Raw genomic sequence first — 19,235 nt, 5'->3', positions numbered from 1 at the left:
AAGAACTGTCTTCCGTCTGTCTTGCACAGATGGTCATGCTAGTCATGTATGGTAGATGGGCTATTTCCAAATAGCGTGAAAAATAGTCAATGACGATCAGATAATTTTCCTGTCTGAACTCACAACTTTCTGCTACGGCCTATCTGGCAGTAGTGTTGTGATCAGGGGTTCTTTTCTCTGTGTTGGTCTGATCAACATGCATTCTGGGCACTTTGCTACCATCTCCTGGAGCTCTTTCTCCAGCCCGGGCCACCACACACTAATGCGTGCCCTCGCGACACTTGGTGATACTCTGGTGTCCATCGTGCAAACGCTGGAGTATGTCTCGTCTCATGGTGTGAGGAATGATGATTCAATCGCCATGCAATAGAAGTCCCTTCAAATTTGATAGGTTGTTACCCCATTGGTGGTAAGCTTTGGCTTGTACTGGGACACTCGCTTGTTTGATCCTCTCCAGCTTTGAAGGTGACACTGGCCATGCCGCACGAACTGTTGCCTCAAATACAGAAACTTCACAAGTCAGTTCAGCTGCTTGGTTTTGTATAACCGACAGAGGTTGTCGTGACAGTGCATCAGCTACAGTTAGTGTTTTCCCTGGCACGTACTCTGCAGTAGGATTGTACCTCATCAGTTGCATGAGGAAGCGTAGGCACCTCAGAGGAACTGTGTTAAGGTCCTTGTTATTTATCAATGGCCCCAGTGGCTTGTGGTATCGGCACCGCTGAAATCTTTGCCGCCACTCCGGCCACAGCTCCGGTCAAGTTAAGTCCGGTTTCTCACCGTGGAGGATTGAATTCGGCCGTGTTCCACGTCGTCCGACTCACTTTGCTTCGGACACCACGTGGAAGTTGTTCTCGATAAATGAATAGTCAGGTCCGTGTTAAGCCGTTTATTTTCCAGTCTCTTCTCTGAACACTTCTCAATGCTTATACACACACACAGAAACGTCTCCTTCACGTTCTCGCTGGGTAATGTTGTTGGCCAACCAAAACAAAACCTAAGTTGGAACCTACGATTTCGCCTTTATTTGTTAAGCTTAAAAGTAAATGAAGTTAGCATCACATGCAGGAAGAAATTTAGAAATAAAAGCCCTCTGCTGCCCTGACAAAAAAAACCAAAAATAACTCCTCAAAACTGCTGGGTGAGTCACAGTCTCTCACCGCTAGATGTCGCCTCTATATCACCTCGTGTCATGACTGTTCAGATGGTTTCTCTGTTACAGCGCTTTGGTTTTTCATGATTATGAATCATGTACCAGGTAAGGTAATGTATGTTTCCCAGTGCCTTAATACGTAGAAACACCTCCAAGTGATGATCCACGAACCATCAAGATCCACAAACCAAAAAATACATTTTCAGGATTCAGATTTTTTTGTTACTAAATGTTCAGATTACGTAGTTATGTCGCGCGTGGAAGTAAATCAAAGGGGGATTTTCCTCGCTCCCTGCTCTTGTGGAAAAGTCGTGATGTGCTGCGGACCGGCTCTTATTGGCAGCAGCGATTGCTGCCATGGTTGGGAAATTAACATAAAGGAGGCAAGTGGCGAAGGGATCCACTCGGGGGCAAGCTGGTGATGCGTCACAACTCTCAAAGAAAAGGGGGAGAAACAAACGCACGCACACACACACGCCCTCTCTCACACACAATGGGACTAAAATAGCGGCGAACCTCCGGGTTAATGTGCACCAATGGCCAGCGAGCCACTTACAGAGGCGAGCGCATCAGTGCCACAGGTGATCAGAGGTGAGGGCGCAGGGATGGGAGACTCCGAGGCTCCCGGCTGCTGCTGCGCACAACTAAAATAAATAAACTTATCATGTAAAGAGCGTGGATTCCGTCACGTCACTTCGCGGGAGATGATGAGACAGCAGCGAGTGCGTCTGCAAGCTGAGGAGAGCCGATGAAGCAGCCGAGTTCTTCTGCGCGTCTCCCTTTACGCACAGGCGATGTGAAGACGGGGGACTTCACATCGAGGTAAAAGACCGCCGCAAGAGGAGCACAGACTCGGAAGAAGCCCGCGCAAGTTTCAAAAAGTGTATTTTTTACTAAAGAAAAGCCAGGATGGAGACAGATGATGGATCATCCGGGTTGGCCAAGTCCGCCGCGGTGAAGCTCTCCGAGATGGGTGAGAGGACCAAGCAGCTGGGCACCGCGATGAGAGACCCGCACCAGCAGAGGCGAATCATCCTGGTCATCGTCTGCGTGGCTTTGCTGCTGGACAACATGCTCTACATGGTGATAGTGCCCATCATCCCGGACTACCTCGCTGACCTGGAGAGCGAGCAGACCGAGCACGTCCACTTGGTCATGCACCCCAACACCTCTACCAACAGCACAAGTCCATCCAAAAACAACCTAGACGTGCAGATCGGAGTTCTATTCGCGTCTAAAGCCATTCTCCAGCTCCTAGTCAATCCTCTGTCTGGGACCTTCATAGACCGGGTCGGGTATGACATCCCCCTGCTCATCGGGCTCAGCGTCATGTTCGTCTCCACCTGTATATTCGCTTTCGGGGAGAACTATGCCACTTTGTTTGTGGCCAGAAGTTTGCAAGGACTCGGCTCGGCCTTCGCGGACACATCTGGACTGGCCATGATCGCGGACAAGTACACGGAGGAAGCGGAGAGGAGTCGCGCTTTGGGCATCGCCCTGGCGTTCATCTCTTTCGGGAGCCTGGTGGCACCTCCTTTCGGAGGGGTCCTGTACGAGTTCGCGGGCAAAAGAGTTCCCTTCATCGTGTTGGCTTGCATCTGCTTGGCAGACGGGTTCTTGTTCCTCACTCTGATCAAGCCCCTCACCAACAGGACTAGAGAGAACATGCCAGTCGGCACCCCCATCTACAGACTCATGATCGACCCCTACATCGCAGTTGTGGCAGGGGCTCTGACCGTGTGCAACATCCCGCTGGCCTTTCTGGAGCCCACCATCGCCAACTGGATGGAGACCACCATGCACTCCACGCAGTGGGAGATGGGTCTCACATGGCTGCCTGCGTTCTTCCCGCACGTCCTCGGTGTGTACATCACCGTCAAACTAGCCGCGCAGCATCCGAATCTGCAGTGGTTCTACGGCGCAGTGGGGATGGTCATCATAGGCGCCAGCTCCTGCACTGTCCCGGCGTGCAAAACTTTTGGGCAACTCATCGCGCCCCTGTGCGGGATCTGCTTTGGCATCGCGCTCGTGGACACGGCGCTGCTGCCCACCCTTGCGTTCCTGGTGGACGTGCGCCACGTGTCCGTGTACGGTAGTGTCTACGCTATAGCCGACATCTCCTATTCTGTGGCGTATGCCATGGGGCCAATAGTCGCGGGGCAGATCGTGCACAATTTAGGCTTCGTGCAGCTCAACTTGGGCATGGGTCTCGTCAATGTGCTTTACGCACCAGCTCTGCTGCTGCTGCGCAACGTGTGCCAAATGAAACCGTCCTATTCCGAGAGAGATAACCTTTTAGAAGAAGCGCCACAGGGGCTTTACGATACCATCAAAATGGAAGAGAGGAGGGGCAAAAAGAAGGGCTACAGTTCAGCGGGGAATTGCCTGCCGGTGGATGAAAATGGGTTCGATCCCTTTAGAGCACAAATGTCTCCGTCGGAGGAGTCGTCCGGTCCGGACTACGCTTAACACCCCGGTGTGGCGCGATGAAGTCGGAATCAAAGCACATATTAAGACTAGTTTTCTGTGCGTGCCGATGTGCAATATCCATGGTGCGTTCATTTGCTGCTCGGAAATTACGCACACTTGGCCAGAACGTCAACAAAACGGCATGTTAAAAATTCGACTCGGTGAGCACAACCGTGAAATAAGCCTTATGAAAATGCAATGATGAGCACGTAAATACACAAACGTGTTTGTGTATTTACGCAGTAATACTGTCACGCCAGAGTTAATTTGTTTTACAAACAACAAGAGAATATGTTACCGTAGATGAATATCGTATCAAAACACCACTATAAATAAATATCGCAAAGCACAACCTCTAAACTTTTGTAGGAAATGTTACGTTCAATTTAAGCACAAAATAAAAAAAAACGTTTAATATATTACCGAATAAATGTAATCAATAAAGCGAAGGTCACAAACGGAAGTTTCCAACGACGTGACAAAGCTCGATCATTTCCCCCGGACTCTTTCCCAATCGTCCCAACAGCACACGAACGCACCACAACACCCAGCCACCAAAATCACGACCTGTTTTATCCAAAGTTCTTTTTTTGTGATTGTCCAAAAAGAAGTCTATGTCGTCACGTCGGCGTTTTGTGTGATTGTAAAAAGGTATAAATAGATATATCATGATTCTAAGGGACCAACGTTACGCGGCACAACACATACTAAACCATAGCCTCTATTTTCATTCATGACTTTTCTTACTAGCACTTCAAAAGGCCGGTTTTGTTCCTTCGGACGCTTATTTTCAAAGTAGGCCTGTTTTGTTATTCGCATTTAAATGTATGATAAGTGTGTGTTATTTTTTGTACATATGTGTATAAACAGAATGCACAAAGGAAACCGTGTGTATGTTTGTGCGTGTGAAACATTTTTGTCTGATCTGAGATGATGACATGTATTTCTTTGTTCAATGTCGTTTTAATAAATCTGTTTGTATATGTGTGGCCACGATGGTTTGGCTTGTTTTTTTTTTAAAGTTGTTGTAATATATGAGAGAACCTCCACACCACCCAAGAAAAATGCTCGGTGAAATGAAAGTTTTCTGCACTTAAACCAGCCGGAGAACGAACGCATCAACGAGAGACAGACCGACCCTCACTCTATTTATGCCTTAATTTAATAATGTTACACGAGGGTGGGTGGGAGTGGGGGGAAGCTGTCAGATAATATGTTCCACGAATAGATTTCGATGGGAGGAGTTTCTTGCCCCGAGGGGGAAGGTAGACGCAAACACCTTCAGCATCTTTTTTGCTTGGACGTGGAGTCTAAACCGGATGGCGAGACGTGGGGACCGGAGATCAGCGTGGCGTGTCACCGGAGTCTGCATGGGACCTGACGGAGGGGATGTGGGAGGGATGCTCACACTCCTCTGACCTCGCCTCCAGTCAGGTAGGACCACATCTCCCACTACATTTTGGATGCTTTAAAGAGTGTGTTTTAATAGTTACTTCTGTATAATTAAGAGGTGTGATCATTCCAAAATACACTTTTGAAAACTTGACATGAAAGTAGTCCATAGTTTATCTTACTGAACATTCAATGTTTGTTTAACTGACAGAAGCAAGATGCGCACGGATGATGCGTTCAAGGACACTCGTCTGTCGAGACATTTCACCACATACATACATACATACATACATACATACATACATACATACATACATACATACATACACCTCATGAATGTATTACTATAGTAACTGTAACTGGCTGAATTATGATTTTGTATTTCTTTAATATTGAAGGAAAAGCTGCACTTTCACATCACTCTGGTGCAAAGATGCCAATTTTGGAGAGAGACTCGTCAAGGGACCTGAGCAGCGAGGTTGGGCAGGTTGTTGATTTGTTTGTATTTGTGTCCTAACAGGAAGAGGAAAAATGTAAACATGTTGCACCGCTGATGTTTTTATTTAGTCTGGTGACGCCGCTGTCCTTGGTGCTGAACCAAGGACGGCGCACTTAATCACTGCTGCGACTGGGAATGAACGAACGCTCAGGACGTCCTGAGTCTCTTTCTATTTAAAAGAAAACACATTACAAAGACAGTAAATGAGATATATTGATCAAATTTCTATTGTTGTACTGTAGTGAAAGTTTGGAATCACTGCACATCTGAAAAGATGTGAAATGTTGGCACAGAGAGTCAAAAACAACTATGTAGCAAAATGGTTGTCAGCTTAATTTATGTGTGCTGTGTTAAAAATAACGTTAACCATTGCAACGTAATTTTACACTTAAAGTATGTTAACATTAATATAGGATTTTAAGACCCAGTTCTCGTTGGTATTATTATTATTATTATTATTATTAGTTTTAATAGTCAGTTACAAGTGAGTGGCTTTGCTTGTTCATCGTTTTAAAATTAAAATGATCAATAACTAAATATGTGTAACACTAATTTCTCTGATGACCTTTCAATGAAGGAGTCATTCAATTTTAATTCAGTTAATCTTTAGAGAAAAAAAAATCACCCATTCTATTTAGTTTTCAGAATTGAATTGTTTAAAGGTCACATGATCTTAGAGCTATAAATTAATCAAAACAACTGGAATTTATTTAAAAACACACATGCACATTTTTTTTTTATTTCTCTGCATTATAAATGTAAATATAGCAACACATTGTATTATTGCATTACCTCATTCGACCGATGAGTTCAACCATGAAGCGTCAGCTTAGCCTTGTAGAAGACAATGACGTAATAACAAAAATAATGGCCATGCAAATGGATTTACTTCTATTCCATTATTCTATCAACTACAGTTGAGGTTTACTTTTAATAAAACACGGACTATGTGCAGGGAACTCATTCTTGCAGCTTACTGAACACAACACTTTAATGTTTTATTATGACCATATTCTGAAATCGTTCAAGTTTGTTTTTAAATTACCTCTAAAAACTGTGGCCAAGGCTGAGCTGAGCTATGACTCCTAATTTCACGTCGCCGCGGCAGCGGTCAAGCTCATGAACATTAGAATTCGCCACCAGAACAATATGCAAATGATCAAACATCAGACAGAAAAGATAATCAGTGTGTATTACTCTTCCTTAGAAAACAAGTGTTCCAAAGTCCCACGAGACAAAAAATGTTCCGTAATCAGCCTTGAGGCGTGTGAGATGAATTATTAACTTTGCTTCTAATAATAAAAGCATCAAGGAAAGATCTGAGACCACTGATAAATTATAAAAAAGCTGCTGCCCTTTCATTTACGGGGATTTATCGTTCAGGTCTTGCCCAAGGTCCCGGTGCCGCCACTGAAGCAAACACTTGACACCTACTTGAAGTGTGTCCAGCATCTGGTGAAGGAGGAGCAGTTCAGGAAAACCAAGGCCATTGTGGAGAAGTTCGGCGCTCCTGGTGGGACTGGAGAGCTTCTGCAAAGGAAGCTTCTCGAGAGGCGGGAGAGGATGAAAAACTGGGTAAACAGTTGACAAATATGAACACGGAACTGCACATTCACCACACTGAGGTCAGGAGTTTTAGTCAATGGTTTCATTTGTATTTCTTTTTCCAAGTGCCAAAATTGCGATTCTCAATATAGATTGCGATTGCTTGGCATCATCCTCCTCCTTATCATCATCATCATTCTCATCTTCCTCATCTTCATCTTCATCTTCATCATTCTCATCCTCCTCCTGCTCCTCCACTTTCTCATCTTCATCTTCATCTTCATCTTCATCTTCATCATTCTGATCCTCCTCCTTGTCTTTCTCATCTTCATCTTCATCTTCATCATTCTCATCCTCCTCCTGCTCCTCCACTTTCTCATCTTCATCTTCATCTTCATCTTCATCTTCAGCTTGATCATTCTGATCCTCCTCCTCATCTTTCTCATCTTCATCTTCATCTTCATCATTCTGATCCTCCTCCTTCTCCAGCTCCTCCTCTTTGTCATGTTCATCTGCATCTTGATCTTCATCTTCATCTTCATCCTCATCATTCTGATCCTCCTCCTGCTCCTCCACTTTCTCATCTTCATCTTCATCTTCATCATTCTGATCCTCCTCCTCCTCCTCCTGCTCCTCCACTTTCTCATCTTCATCTTCATCTTCATCATTCTGATCCTCCTCCTCCTCCTGCTCCTCCACTTTCTCATCTTCATCTTCATCTTCATCTTCATCTTCATCTTCATCATTCTGATCCTCCTCCTGCTCCTCCTCTTTCTCATCTTCATCTTCATCTTCATCATTCTGATCCTCCTCCTGCTCCTCCTCTTTCTCATCTTCATCTTCATCATTCTGCTCCTCCTCCTGCTCCTCCACTTTCTCATCTTCATCTTCATCTTCATCTTCATCATTCTGATCCTCCTCCTGCTCCTCCACTTTCTCATCTTCATCTTCATCTTCATCTTCATCTTCATCATTCTGATCCTCCTCCTGCTCCTCCTCTTTCTCATCTTCATCTTCATCTTCATCATTCTGATCCTCCTCCTGCTCCTCCACTTTCTCATCTTCATCTTCATCTTCATCTTCATCTTCATCTTCATCATTCTGATCCTCCTCCTGCTCCTCCTCTTTCTCATCTTCATCTTCATCTTCATCATTCTGATCCTCCTCCTGCTCCTCCACTTTCTCATCTTCATCTTCATCTTCATCCTCCTCATCATCAGCACCATCATCATGTTGTACACCTGTAGTTATACTTTCTAAATCTACATAGTAGTTTCTATCAAGACGTCAGACAAGCTGAATGAGCAAAGGCGCTCGTATCCACAGTCAACAAATACCACTATACTGCATTAAATGATCAAGTAACACGCTGTAACTAATGGAAATGATATTATAATAATCACAGTATGTCTCATTTGTTATTTATCATGAATAATTTTTGTTTCGGAAAAACGAAAGAAAACAAAAAACTTTATCATGAATGTTATTTATTTGTTTGGTTGTTTTGGTTTTTGGTCCCTGACAGAATAATCCCTCCATAAATATGACTTTACAATCATTCTAGTTAAACCACTCACCATTTCATTATCTTTAAATCAGTATTGGTTGACCACTATGCCAATTCTCAACTTGTAGTAGAGTTTCCATTTAGTGATGACAAGACTTATTACCTTGAGAGAACAAGTTAAGCAAAACAAATTCACCAAGCCAAGAAGAGGAAATGACACATGGAAGGAAAAAAATCCCAGTTTCTTTCAACAAAAGATTTATTAAAAAGCATTATCATTAATGCTTTTTTTTTATTATTATTATGAATATTGTGGGCGAGTACAGAGGCAGGTCACCGAATCATCTTCTACAATCATTAGACAATAAAAAGTTTCCTTTGAAACTTCCCATCAATGTACTATATTAGAGAAAACTCCCTCATTTGTTGCTTTACTGTGATAAGCGTAATATGTCTTTTCATATGGAGGGAAATACACCGGAAACACAGCTGCGCTTAGGATAAATCACACATCACAGTGTTGCTTCACTGTCCCTCCATGACTCTGGCTGATCGGCGAGTCCACATCTCGTCCAGCTGAGTAAAATCCATCACACTCCCACTCTCCCAGAGTCTCACACCCACTCCTCTCCACTACTCTGGCATTGATTCACTGCAGCAGGCCATGCTGCCCACAGGTCTCTGAAAACAATTACTCCAGCCTTAGTTGCTTAACCAAGCAAGGGATCTCTGTGTGGCTCCTCAGGTTTATGACTACTGGCTGGAGGACATGTACCTGAACAACCGCCTGGCTCTGCCGGTCAACTCCAGCCCAGTCATGGTTTTCCCTAAGCAGACGTTCCGCGATCCCAAAGATGCTCTCAGGTATGTTGCTTCTTCAGAAAATGCTCAAATGGAAGCAAAATACAAGAAAAACATCAAGCCACTTCTCTTGATGAGAAGCTTATCTTTTCTGCCAGGAGTTCTTGTGGTCTCCCTGTGCTTGAGTGGGCTTTATTATTTGGACACTCAACTTCCACCCACCATCAAATATCTGCATCTGAATAAATCAGTCTAACTTTTTAAAAGCTCCTCTGTCCTACCAAAGCATATCAATGGTGATTTAACTGTTGCTGAGATTCAAACAAACAAACTCTCTTTATTAGATGCCAAAATTCTTTTTCATGAGGATATTTTGTGTGAGCAATTTTAGCATTCAACATTAATGGTGTTGTTGAGCATTTCAGGGAAACATATCGTTCATAAGGAAATACACATTTCATATTATTTCCTCATGAGAAAATTAAAATCACGTCCCCCGGTGATGAGGACTGAGATGAAGGCCAGCATGATCTCTGTCATATCTCCTGTGCTCATATCAAAAGAGCCATGGAGCCGTCCACATTACGGCAGCCTCTGACTCTTCATTCGCGATGTCAGCTCACGGCAGACTAACAGAAACTTTCCAGACCAGCGAAAGCATCTGCTCATCTCCTGACTCCCTCACTAGCTGGATTGGTAGTGACAGGTTGGAACTCTCTGCAGAGACGGCTAGTCAGGCCTTGTTCAGGGGCACCGTGGCCGCCTTCTCTGTATCGATCTGGCAGTAGATGTAATAAGAGCAAGACAAATGACGCCCAACATGAGAGCTGACAAGAGCTTCTCATCTCTGCCCACACTGGTGCGTACAGACCCGCTCACCGTCTCACAAACAGATAAACACACATGGTAACTCGCCGTAACGAGATCAGCGATTCTTTGAGGGATGATCATATATTCATTACAGTATCTTCTGCGCTCGCTGTTTGAAGTTCAACATTGTGTTTTTAATTTTAACCTTTCAGATACGCTGCTCGTCTTGTCAGAGGAGTGTTGGAGTACAAAGCCCTCATTGAGGCGTAAGTGTTGCACTTTAATATGTTGGGGAAATGTTCATCAAACATTCATGTGAATATCTGTGGCTTTGTTTAGGCTGTCAGGACAAATATGACTTGCTGAAATGAATATTGTTTGGCATCACGCTACATGTGAACACATTTGTATACAACATTCAGAGCACAAATACAAATGAGCAAATAATGTTGCATTGCTCTCTGCTTCGCATTAAAGCACTGCATATCAAAATAGGTAAAGTAAACTGCCAGAAAAAACATTTTGTGAACACCTGAGTAATGTGAAGCCATAACAGAAACACCAGCAAACAGTCATGAGAAAAAGTATATACGATTGTACTTGAAGCAAAGTAGCATGGCTCAAGGACCCAGCACTATGAAACAAACACAGGAAAACACAGAGAAACATAGAACTAGCACAGGACACACACACACAGGGTTACTACCATGTTACTCTAGTTCTACGTGTGTGCTCGATGTCCTTTAAAAAGGGCAAGAAAGATCAGAAAGATCAACGCATGCGCTCAGGTCATGGATGTATGAGTCGGTAAGGTGTGATGAAGTTGTCCAGTCTCCATGCCAGACACACACCAACTGGATCACATAGCTGAGGTCATAAATGGGCCTTCAGCCTTTTTGGGCACCAGACAATATCGGGAGTGGAACCTAACGCCGATGCCAGCCTCCTTCTGCAGAAGTGCTAGCGGATACCTGTGGCGGCAGAATGGGCCCCAGACAGTCAAACCACGATACTGCAGGGGAACAGTATTCTGAATTTCCTCCAGCTGCGCCAACCTCTGACCATGACACCACACAGGAAGCCCATGTTATTTGCCAGTGGCAGGAGTAACTCGCACTGGGGAGCATAACTGGACCGCATCGAAGCGTTGGAAGAATGCAGGATCAGTCAGTCCACCTGGGCCACATAGGAGCAGGGTGTGCAGTTGAGTACAGGAGTCCCCGTAGTCATGGGAGCAGCCAATTCACAGTTTTCAAAGCCCCACACCTCCGACAGTTTAGAACTGAATACACAAATTTTAAGCAAATGGTATCATTGGAAACCAGAGATACACAACATCGCATCAATGAGGTGAATGCTGTTGATGTACCTAACAAAGCAGCATGTTCGGTGAGACATCACACTTGAGTCAGTGATGTAGATATTCCTGAACTTTACCATGAGAACACTGAGAAGGCTCATTAATGCTATGCCGTGTAACACTGTTGTGCGAGTGTAAGTTCAACGCGCTGCTTGAACTCCACCGAGGAAAGCACAGCGTGTTCAGGATGATATAACCATGTCTTTCAGGCGAGAGCTTGCAGTGGAGTTTGCCCGGGGCCAGCTGGCCGGGACGCCGCTGTGCATGGAGCAGTATAACCGCCTCTTTACCTCGTACCGCTACCCGGGTCTGAAGACTGACGTGCTGAAGGTCCAGATGAAGACAAGCTCCTCGACATCTGAGCACATCATCGTGGCACGCAAAAATCAGGTTAGCAGGCATGTCCTGAGACCGAGTTGCACACGCACGTCTAACAAAGGACAAGAGCGCAGGCTGTAGATCGACACAGCCGAGGTTCCACTTCCAGTAATAATGGACCATATGCACTTACATCCGGATTGAAGTGTCCATGAGGAACAGACGTTGGGCCCAAAGGTGACCCCTGTAAACGTAAAGGGTTGGCCTGAAAGTGGAAGCAGGAGAGCTGGCTACTTGTTTGTATGGTTGTGCATGTCCACTGACATCTGACTCTTGAAGCAAGCAAATTTTATTCATCCCCATCCTATCATCAATTTTCTTGTTTTCATTTTCATCCCAATTTTTGAATCTGTGCGCATACGTACCTCCTCACTTATCAAAATACAGCTCATCCTGTGAGAACCCTGTCTTTACACCATCCATCCACTTTCCTTCGATGACATCCTCCACAGCTTCTTCTTTCTTTTCCACCTTGCCATCCATCATCAAACTTTAAACCCCATCCATCCATCATCCATCACTCATGCACAATGGAACACCTCCCCAGTTTATTCATACGTTCATCCAAAACTATGGACGCAACAAACTCACTCATGTCTTTCTTCGGTAATTCGATAGTTAATAATATAAGAAATAATAGTTCAAGATAATTGGTGTGTGTCCTTTGCAGTTTTTTGCACTGGATGTGGTCATGAACAACAAACCACTGAGTGAGACAGAGATTCTGACCCAACTGGAGAGAATCATGCTGATGGCTGAAAAGGCAGGAGAGACACTGCCCCCTGTTGGAATCCTGACATCAGACGGAAGAGCGGAATGGGCCCAGGCCAGGGACATACTCGTGAAAGGTTTGGATCAGCAACTCTTTCCTTGCATTTAAAACAACAACCATGATGACGCTGCACTTTCAGATCAGACCAACAGGACGTCCCTGGCTCTGATTGAGAGCTGTGTGTGTGTCTTGTGTTTGGACGAGCCCAGTGGCCTCCAGCCCACTGACACCAACAGAGCCCTGCTGATGCTGCACGGTGGAGGTCCAGAGAAGAACGGAGCCAATCGTTGGTACGACAAGTCCATGCAGGTGAGGAGCAGCCCAGGTTTGCGGCAACACTTGGTGCAGAACATCCAGCTGAGACTTCTCCTGTAGTTTGTGGTAGGACTGGATGGTGTGTGTGGGGTCGTCTGTGAGCATTCCCCGTTTGAGGGTGTGGTCCTGGTTCAGTGCTCGGAATACCTGGTCAACTACATGTAAGCATGCAAATAAAAGAAGATGTATTTAACGTTGTTTTTGATCATACACAGTTTTTGTGAATATTTCCATATTTAGTTTTAAAGTTGTATTATACAATGTATATTGTATATGTATATTATATTGTATATTTTAATTTAATTCATATCTCAGATAAAATATATTTGTACATATATTTCATGTGAATTTTCAGAACATCATGTAATAAATTGCAATACTATGGTCAACAACAGTACTACTGCTTCTGCTTTTCCCACCAGTAGCGGGACACCCTCGAAAAGTGCAAGGACCACAAGCGCCAAAGAACTTCCTCCCCCTAGACGATTGATCTGGAAATATGACGCCAACACACAGAGAAAACTGACAGCTTCTACAGAGCGACTGCAGAGGTGCCCACGTGAGAGCATGTGGCATGTGTCATTTCAAACACATGCGTGACGTCTCATCTCCTTCAGGCTGGTCAACAATTTGGACATGGACGTCTTCAAGTTCCGAGAATATGGGAAAGATTTCATCAAAAAGCAGAAGATGAGTCCAGACGCCTTCGTGCAAGTTGCCCTGCAGCTCGCCTTTTACAAGTAAAGTCTGCCACTTCATATTTGCACGAACGACAGTGAGAAAACCATCAATTAATGATTGTTATTTAACTCATCAAAATGATATGTAAAACAACACCAAAACATCCACTGATGCAGTGCAGCAGTTCAATAATAACGTACAGAACAGTGTTTTTCCCTTATTTTCACTACTTTCTGCATTGTAGAAACATAATGAAGACATCAGAAATATGAAGGAGGATATATGGAATTATGTAGCAAAGAAAAAAATGTTGAATCATTTGTTTCATATTTGTTATACTATATTATATTATTTATAATATATTATATATTTGTTTTCATGTTTCATATTTTAGATGACTCAAAGTAGCCACCTTTGTTGGCAGTGCTGCAAAACCTCGGCCTTTATATTGAGCTTCATGTCATAGTCACCCATTGGAAAACCTTATCAGGTGACTACATCATGAAGCTCATCGTGAGAAGCCAAGAGTGAGCACATGTTTTGAGTCATTACACACTTCTTTGTTCACAACATAATTCCATACATGCTCAGTCGTAGTTTTGATGCCTTCAGTGAGGATCTGCAATGTAAATAGCTGAGCAAATTTAAAAAAAAACAAAAAACGCATTGAATAAGAGGTGGGTCCAAACTTTTGCCCTGTCCTGTGTGTCAAAACTTCTGATGCAGAATCTCTCTGTAACTCCTCATTTGCCCTGCTCTCAGGTGCAACAGGCGACTCGTCTCCACGTACGAAAGTGCGTCAATACGCCGGTTCCAGGACGGACGCGTGGACAACATCCGCTCAGCCACCGCCGAGGCACTGGCCTTCGTCCAGGCCATGACAGAAGAGCGATCCCCGTTCACCGTGAGTCATTTCTCTCCATTAAACCTCCATTATTGCGCGCCTGAACAGACCAGGTGCGACCTCAGGAGTCGCGCAGGAATATCAGACTTATAACTTCAGGCTTTGACTTTTCACAGAATGCAGAAAAAATGAAACGACTGAGAGAAGCAATTGATGCCCAGACAAACTACACGATCGCAGTAAGTATATAGCTGGCCACAAGTTTGGAATGCAACAAATGCAACCACAAGAGATTAAAGGAGCTAGCAAGGAGCAGAGCTGTTACCACTGTCCACTGACAATGTAATGATTAAACAGGTTCATCTATTTGAATTTGTAGGAAGGTATGGTTTTGTAAAATTATATTAAAAAGCTGAATTGTTTTGGAGAATTAAATACATATTTTGTGATAGAAATTCAAAGAACTCGAAAAGCACTTCGGAAAAGTCGGTGGTTATTAAAAGTTGGCCAGAAATCGAATAAAATGTGAGTGCAGGGAAGCAAATTTCACTCCTTGACAATATACTGTATTTAAGCTCGCAATCACCTTGAAGCTTCAGAGGTTGACAGTGTGTATTCACATTTTTACAGCTGCATTCTTTGAGCTTTCCCCCATGAGAAACTGCACACACAGAACTTTATCTGCAGTTGGTGGTACTGAAGAAAAAGGAAAAAAACTTGGATTCAGGCTGTGACTGCATCCAGAGGCGTGGTGTAGACGTGAATGCCATCTGTTTCAGGCGATCACCGGGATGGCGATTGACAATCATCTGCTTGGTCTTCTGAGAACAGCAACGGAGCTTAAACTGGAGAAACCAGAGATATTCAGTGATGAAACCTTTTTGGCCAGTAACCAGTTCATCCTGTCCACCAGTCAGGTAACATCATCCCTGCCACTCTCAAGACATGTATGTGTTTCATATATGTTACACTGTTGTTTCATCTATTCTATTGTGACTGAGTAAAGAACGAATATTTGTGAATGGACATCTGTAGTGATGGTGAACAGCAAGTCCGAGAAAACTAGCCAAGTAACTGACCAATACTTTTAGCCAAGAACGACAGTTGCAAAAGGGAAACAAAGAATATCATCTGAATCGGGTTTGTCTTTGAAGATGGTAGGAAGGTTTAGCCAGAGATTGTCACTTGAACATGATTTTACAACCCAAAGCTCTTGTGCTACTTTTAAAGCTTTACTGCAGTAACTGAGGGATGTTTCCACATGATGTCATGACAGCAGGGTTGGATCTTTATCTTCATAATGTCTGCTCTGTGTCGGTTAAAGAACTTGTCTTTAACAGATGAATTGTGAATCTACTCTTCAGGTCCCGACAACCGTGGAAATGTTCTGCTGCTATGGCCCAGTAGTGCCAAACGGCTATGGCGCTTGCTACAACCCGCAGTCCGACCACATCCTCTTCTGTGTGTCCAGCTTTTGGGAGAACACACAGACAAGCTCTGCGGTTTTCGTCAAAGCTCTGCACGAGGCGATGTTGGACATCAGAGACCTTTGCAACAGCTGCTGTCCCGCCTCTCCCAAAGTGGCTAACAACAGCCCGGGACCAAGTCGACCACAGCGGCCAGGGAAGTGACGAACCGCACTGAGAAAGCTCACTTATATGATATACCTCCATCGGTCTGTGCAATACTGCTCCTTTAACCACCACATCGAAGCCTTAAAGTAGTTTAGAACTGTATAAATATTTATCTCTGAATTTTACGTAGATGGAAATGCTGCTTGACTCAGTAGACTTGGACGACCTCGTCTGCTGCTTTCGGGAAACTAAAGCCATGGCTGCCTCTCAGTTACGATCAGAGGTGGCGGATTTTAATGTGATTCTCATATATAAATAGAGTAGTAGAAGTATTTGTGAAGATGAACGTCTGCTGAAATAACAATCACATGTGTGCAATAGTGCTTGTATCGGCATCCCTCCTTGGAGTGTTTTTCGGCAGAGTCCGACCGACGCTACACGGCTGTGGCGAGAAAAACACACCGTGACAGGTAGCTATCATTTAAGGTGGCAAATGCGGATTATGAAAACAATATGGAGGACCTGAGAGAGATCAACTTGTCATCTGTGCTACATGTAGCAAGGAATTTGGGACAATGTCTATTGGATTCCCAGCACTGCTCCGACTAAAAAGTTAATTAGAGCGTGAAGTCAACAGACTCAAACCACCACACCGTTTCCTGCCAAGCTGCAGACTCCCGGGACGAGATGCACTGGCTGATGTGGAGCATTAAAAACTCTCAGAAACACACAAAAAAAAAACTTCATGAATCTCAGCACACAAACACCACAAGAATGAGATGCATTAGGTCGGGCTCTGCCATGTACATACTATAGTCTAGTCAAGTCGACAGCGTAGCCACGAACGTTGCCAAAGAGTGAAATCAGCACTTTAAGAAGAAAACTGAATGGAGCTGTCACAGCAGGGGGACAGACAGATGTGTGGTTCCAGTGGCACATTTGTGAGTGAATGTTGTCAGTGACTTAGCGTTAGCTACAGTGATTGTATTAGAGATAGTTAGGCGGCAACTGAGGCGACACACTGTGTTCATGTTCATTCAGCTACTGTAGATGTTGTTACCGTGGCTTTATGGTGCAATAGATTTGAAAAGAGTCAGAGTGTAGATTCTTTATATTGGTGTGTGTGTCCATATATTTAAATATACAGAAGTATAATCCATGTGTTTAAAGTTCTATTTTTGTACATAGAGGTAGGATGTCGTGTGTTTGTCATGTGAACCACTCGGCTGAAGACGTGAACTGAATGTGTGTATGAGATGAGGTGGAAACTTGCGGTGATGTAAAACGGAGTGACATCATCAGTAAATCTGAGACAGTGGACCTCATAGACAAAACACTGATTTCTCGCAATACATTAATGTCTTTAGTTCAAAGTCAACTTCTAGGAGCCTCGGGGCAACTCTACAGGTGAAATTGTATCTGTCTTTCGGCAGCTCCAAGTATTTGTGACAATAGACTGAATAGATCATTGATCCTATCAATGAAATAAGTTGGGGTTTTTTATGCGAAATGAAGCACTTTTGTTGTGTCTAAACAGACTTGACTGGATTGGACACACAGATTTTTTTCAGTGAGGCTCATAACTTATCAGCAACAAACCAGGAAACGTGCAAATGTCGTCCCTGACACTTCGCTCCTGTTGTAGATTGTATATCGTCTTAATCAATCAATGGTGCAGGCTCAGATGTAAAATTCCAGACTGCACACTGTGTAGCCCAGCCAAACTGAAACCTCATAAATCTGTTAAAGATCTGGCGTGGATCTAGTCTGCTGACAACTGCTCTCTATTTATTCATTTATTTATTTAACTCAAGGTTCCTCGGGTCAAAAAAATTTCAATTCAGCCTGCAAAAGACAAAACTAATCTTAGAAAGTCCTCACAGGAACAACATACATGGACCAAATGCAGCATCATTCCAAAGCAGGAAATTGCAGTAAGGGAACCAGTGCAGGCGGGAAACACCATCTGTGCAATGTTGCTCCTTTGGCATGGTCACCACTTGACACTTGAGTTGTGTTGAGATGCAGTTACAAAGAGTTGCCGGTCACTGGTGTTTTGAGACTTCACAGTTGCATGCTGCTTTTGTTCGGTGTCATTAGGAGTCGTGTACGTGTCATTTCAGTGTTCAATGTGAGCTGGAGCAAGACACTTGCTATCTAAATTAATGTGTATTTTTGAAGACCAGATGAAGAGAATACAAAATGTATCTGCATGTTTATAAGTGTATATTGTATTTTTATATGTTCAGAGATTATATGACTTAATAGAAGTTTTATTAGAGAGCATATGTAAAAAATAGTTGCCTTAATATGAACCTACAGTGTATAGTTATCAGTATTTCTGTGCTGCTGTTCCAGTGACGAAGACAGAGAATGTATTGTTCTTGTTTATTGTTTTCCTCCTCCCTAAATGTCAGTGATGATATAAATGCTACCTTCATCTGTAGTCATCGTCGACTAGCATGCCGGCAAGCTCCCATTCTATTGGACGTATTAATAAATGTTCATCTGGTCGCTGTGCCCAAAATACTTTAATCTTCACCCGCAAAAGTGAAAAGTGTAATAAAACTGTCGTGTGGCGGAAATGGATGAAGTAATTTGTCAAATAAAGGAAACTTGAAATCATTAAAGCAGCTTGTGTTTGTTCAATGAAAAAGCGGGATGAATAACTCTGGTAAAACATCATTTTTTAATTGGCTCAGCGGACAAACACGAAATATGAGCACAACGACAGCAGTATTGTCTGTCGCATTCATAAAATGTTTCTTCAATATGAGATTCTGAGACAAGGACTGGTGTTTCCTTCTTCAAAAACAGTCAAAAGGTCACTATCATGTCAGTGATGTTCAGAATTACTTGATGGAAGTTGTGTATTCTAATGCACTTTAATATATCAGCCAAATCTGGACATGCCAGGAAACTTTCTCAATTCTCGGAAATGCGTCAGCCGGATGCTCAGCCAGATAAGTCGCGGAAAAGCCTTTTTTCTCAACAACTCCGCTGTTGTCCAGAGATGCAGAGTCCACACGGAAGGAATGTGCTACCAGAGATCAGACAGAAGCATCATTGAAAGCCCATGACTGTATCAGAATGTTGACGGCTGCTGAGAGACATGCTGTCCTTCTGGACTCTAGG

The 19,235-nt window shown here is 43.7% G+C and overlaps 2 protein-coding genes across 5 annotated transcripts; both read left to right on the top strand.

The window, feature by feature from the left end:
* The first annotated feature begins 1,617 nt into the window (after positions 1-1,617).
* slc18a3b (solute carrier family 18 member 3b) lies at positions 1,618-4,607 on the top strand. The gene has a single exon (XM_053886230.1). The coding sequence runs from the start codon at positions 2,063-2,065 to the stop codon at positions 3,620-3,622; it is 1,560 nt and encodes a 519-aa protein (XP_053742205.1). The 5' UTR covers positions 1,618-2,062; the 3' UTR covers positions 3,623-4,607.
* A 317-nt stretch (positions 4,608-4,924) lies between these two features.
* LOC128752578 (choline O-acetyltransferase-like) lies at positions 4,925-18,707 on the top strand. 4 transcript variants are annotated; one of them, XM_053853941.1, is made up of 15 exons: positions 4,925-5,056; positions 5,413-5,492; positions 6,897-7,088; positions 9,311-9,429; positions 10,389-10,442; positions 11,746-11,926; positions 12,585-12,762; positions 12,826-12,995; positions 13,062-13,162; positions 13,424-13,552; positions 13,619-13,741; positions 14,445-14,586; positions 14,703-14,765; positions 15,306-15,443; positions 15,891-18,707. In XM_053853941.1, exons 2-15 carry the CDS (start codon positions 5,448-5,450, stop codon positions 16,155-16,157), a joined length of 1,902 nt encoding a protein of 633 aa, XP_053709916.1. In that variant the 5' UTR covers positions 4,925-5,056; positions 5,413-5,447; the 3' UTR covers positions 16,158-18,707. The 4 variants fall into 4 exon arrangements, with proteins under 4 accessions (XP_053709916.1, XP_053709915.1, XP_053709917.1 ...); XM_053853940.1 differs by having other exon boundaries at positions 5,413-5,501; positions 13,427-13,552; XM_053853942.1 differs by having other exon boundaries at positions 5,413-5,501; positions 15,998-18,707.
* Positions 18,708-19,235: the final 528 nt, after the last annotated feature.

Source organism: Synchiropus splendidus, chromosome 1 (assembly GCF_027744825.2).
Source record: "Synchiropus splendidus isolate RoL2022-P1 chromosome 1, RoL_Sspl_1.0, whole genome shotgun sequence".
Lineage (NCBI taxonomy): Eukaryota > Metazoa > Chordata > Actinopteri > Syngnathiformes > Callionymidae > Synchiropus > Synchiropus splendidus.
This window is presented reverse-complemented; position numbering and strand designations above follow the sequence as displayed.

Excerpts from the sequence above, each read along its gene's own strand:
- slc18a3b (XM_053886230.1), top strand. The coding sequence starts at position 2,063 with ATGGAGACAGATGATGGATCATCCGGGTTGGCCAAGTCCGCCGCGGTG.
- LOC128752578 (XM_053853939.1), top strand. The coding sequence starts at position 5,448 with ATGCCAATTTTGGAGAGAGACTCGTCAAGGGACCTGAGCAGCGAGGTT. Across the intron at positions 7,089-9,310 it reads GGGAGAGGATGAAAAACTGG|GTTTATGACTACTGGCTGGA; the intron begins GTAAACAGTTGA and ends GTGGCTCCTCAG. Across the intron at positions 13,163-13,423 it reads GAATACCTGGTCAACTACAT|TAGCGGGACACCCTCGAAAA; the intron begins GTAAGCATGCAA and ends TTTTCCCACCAG.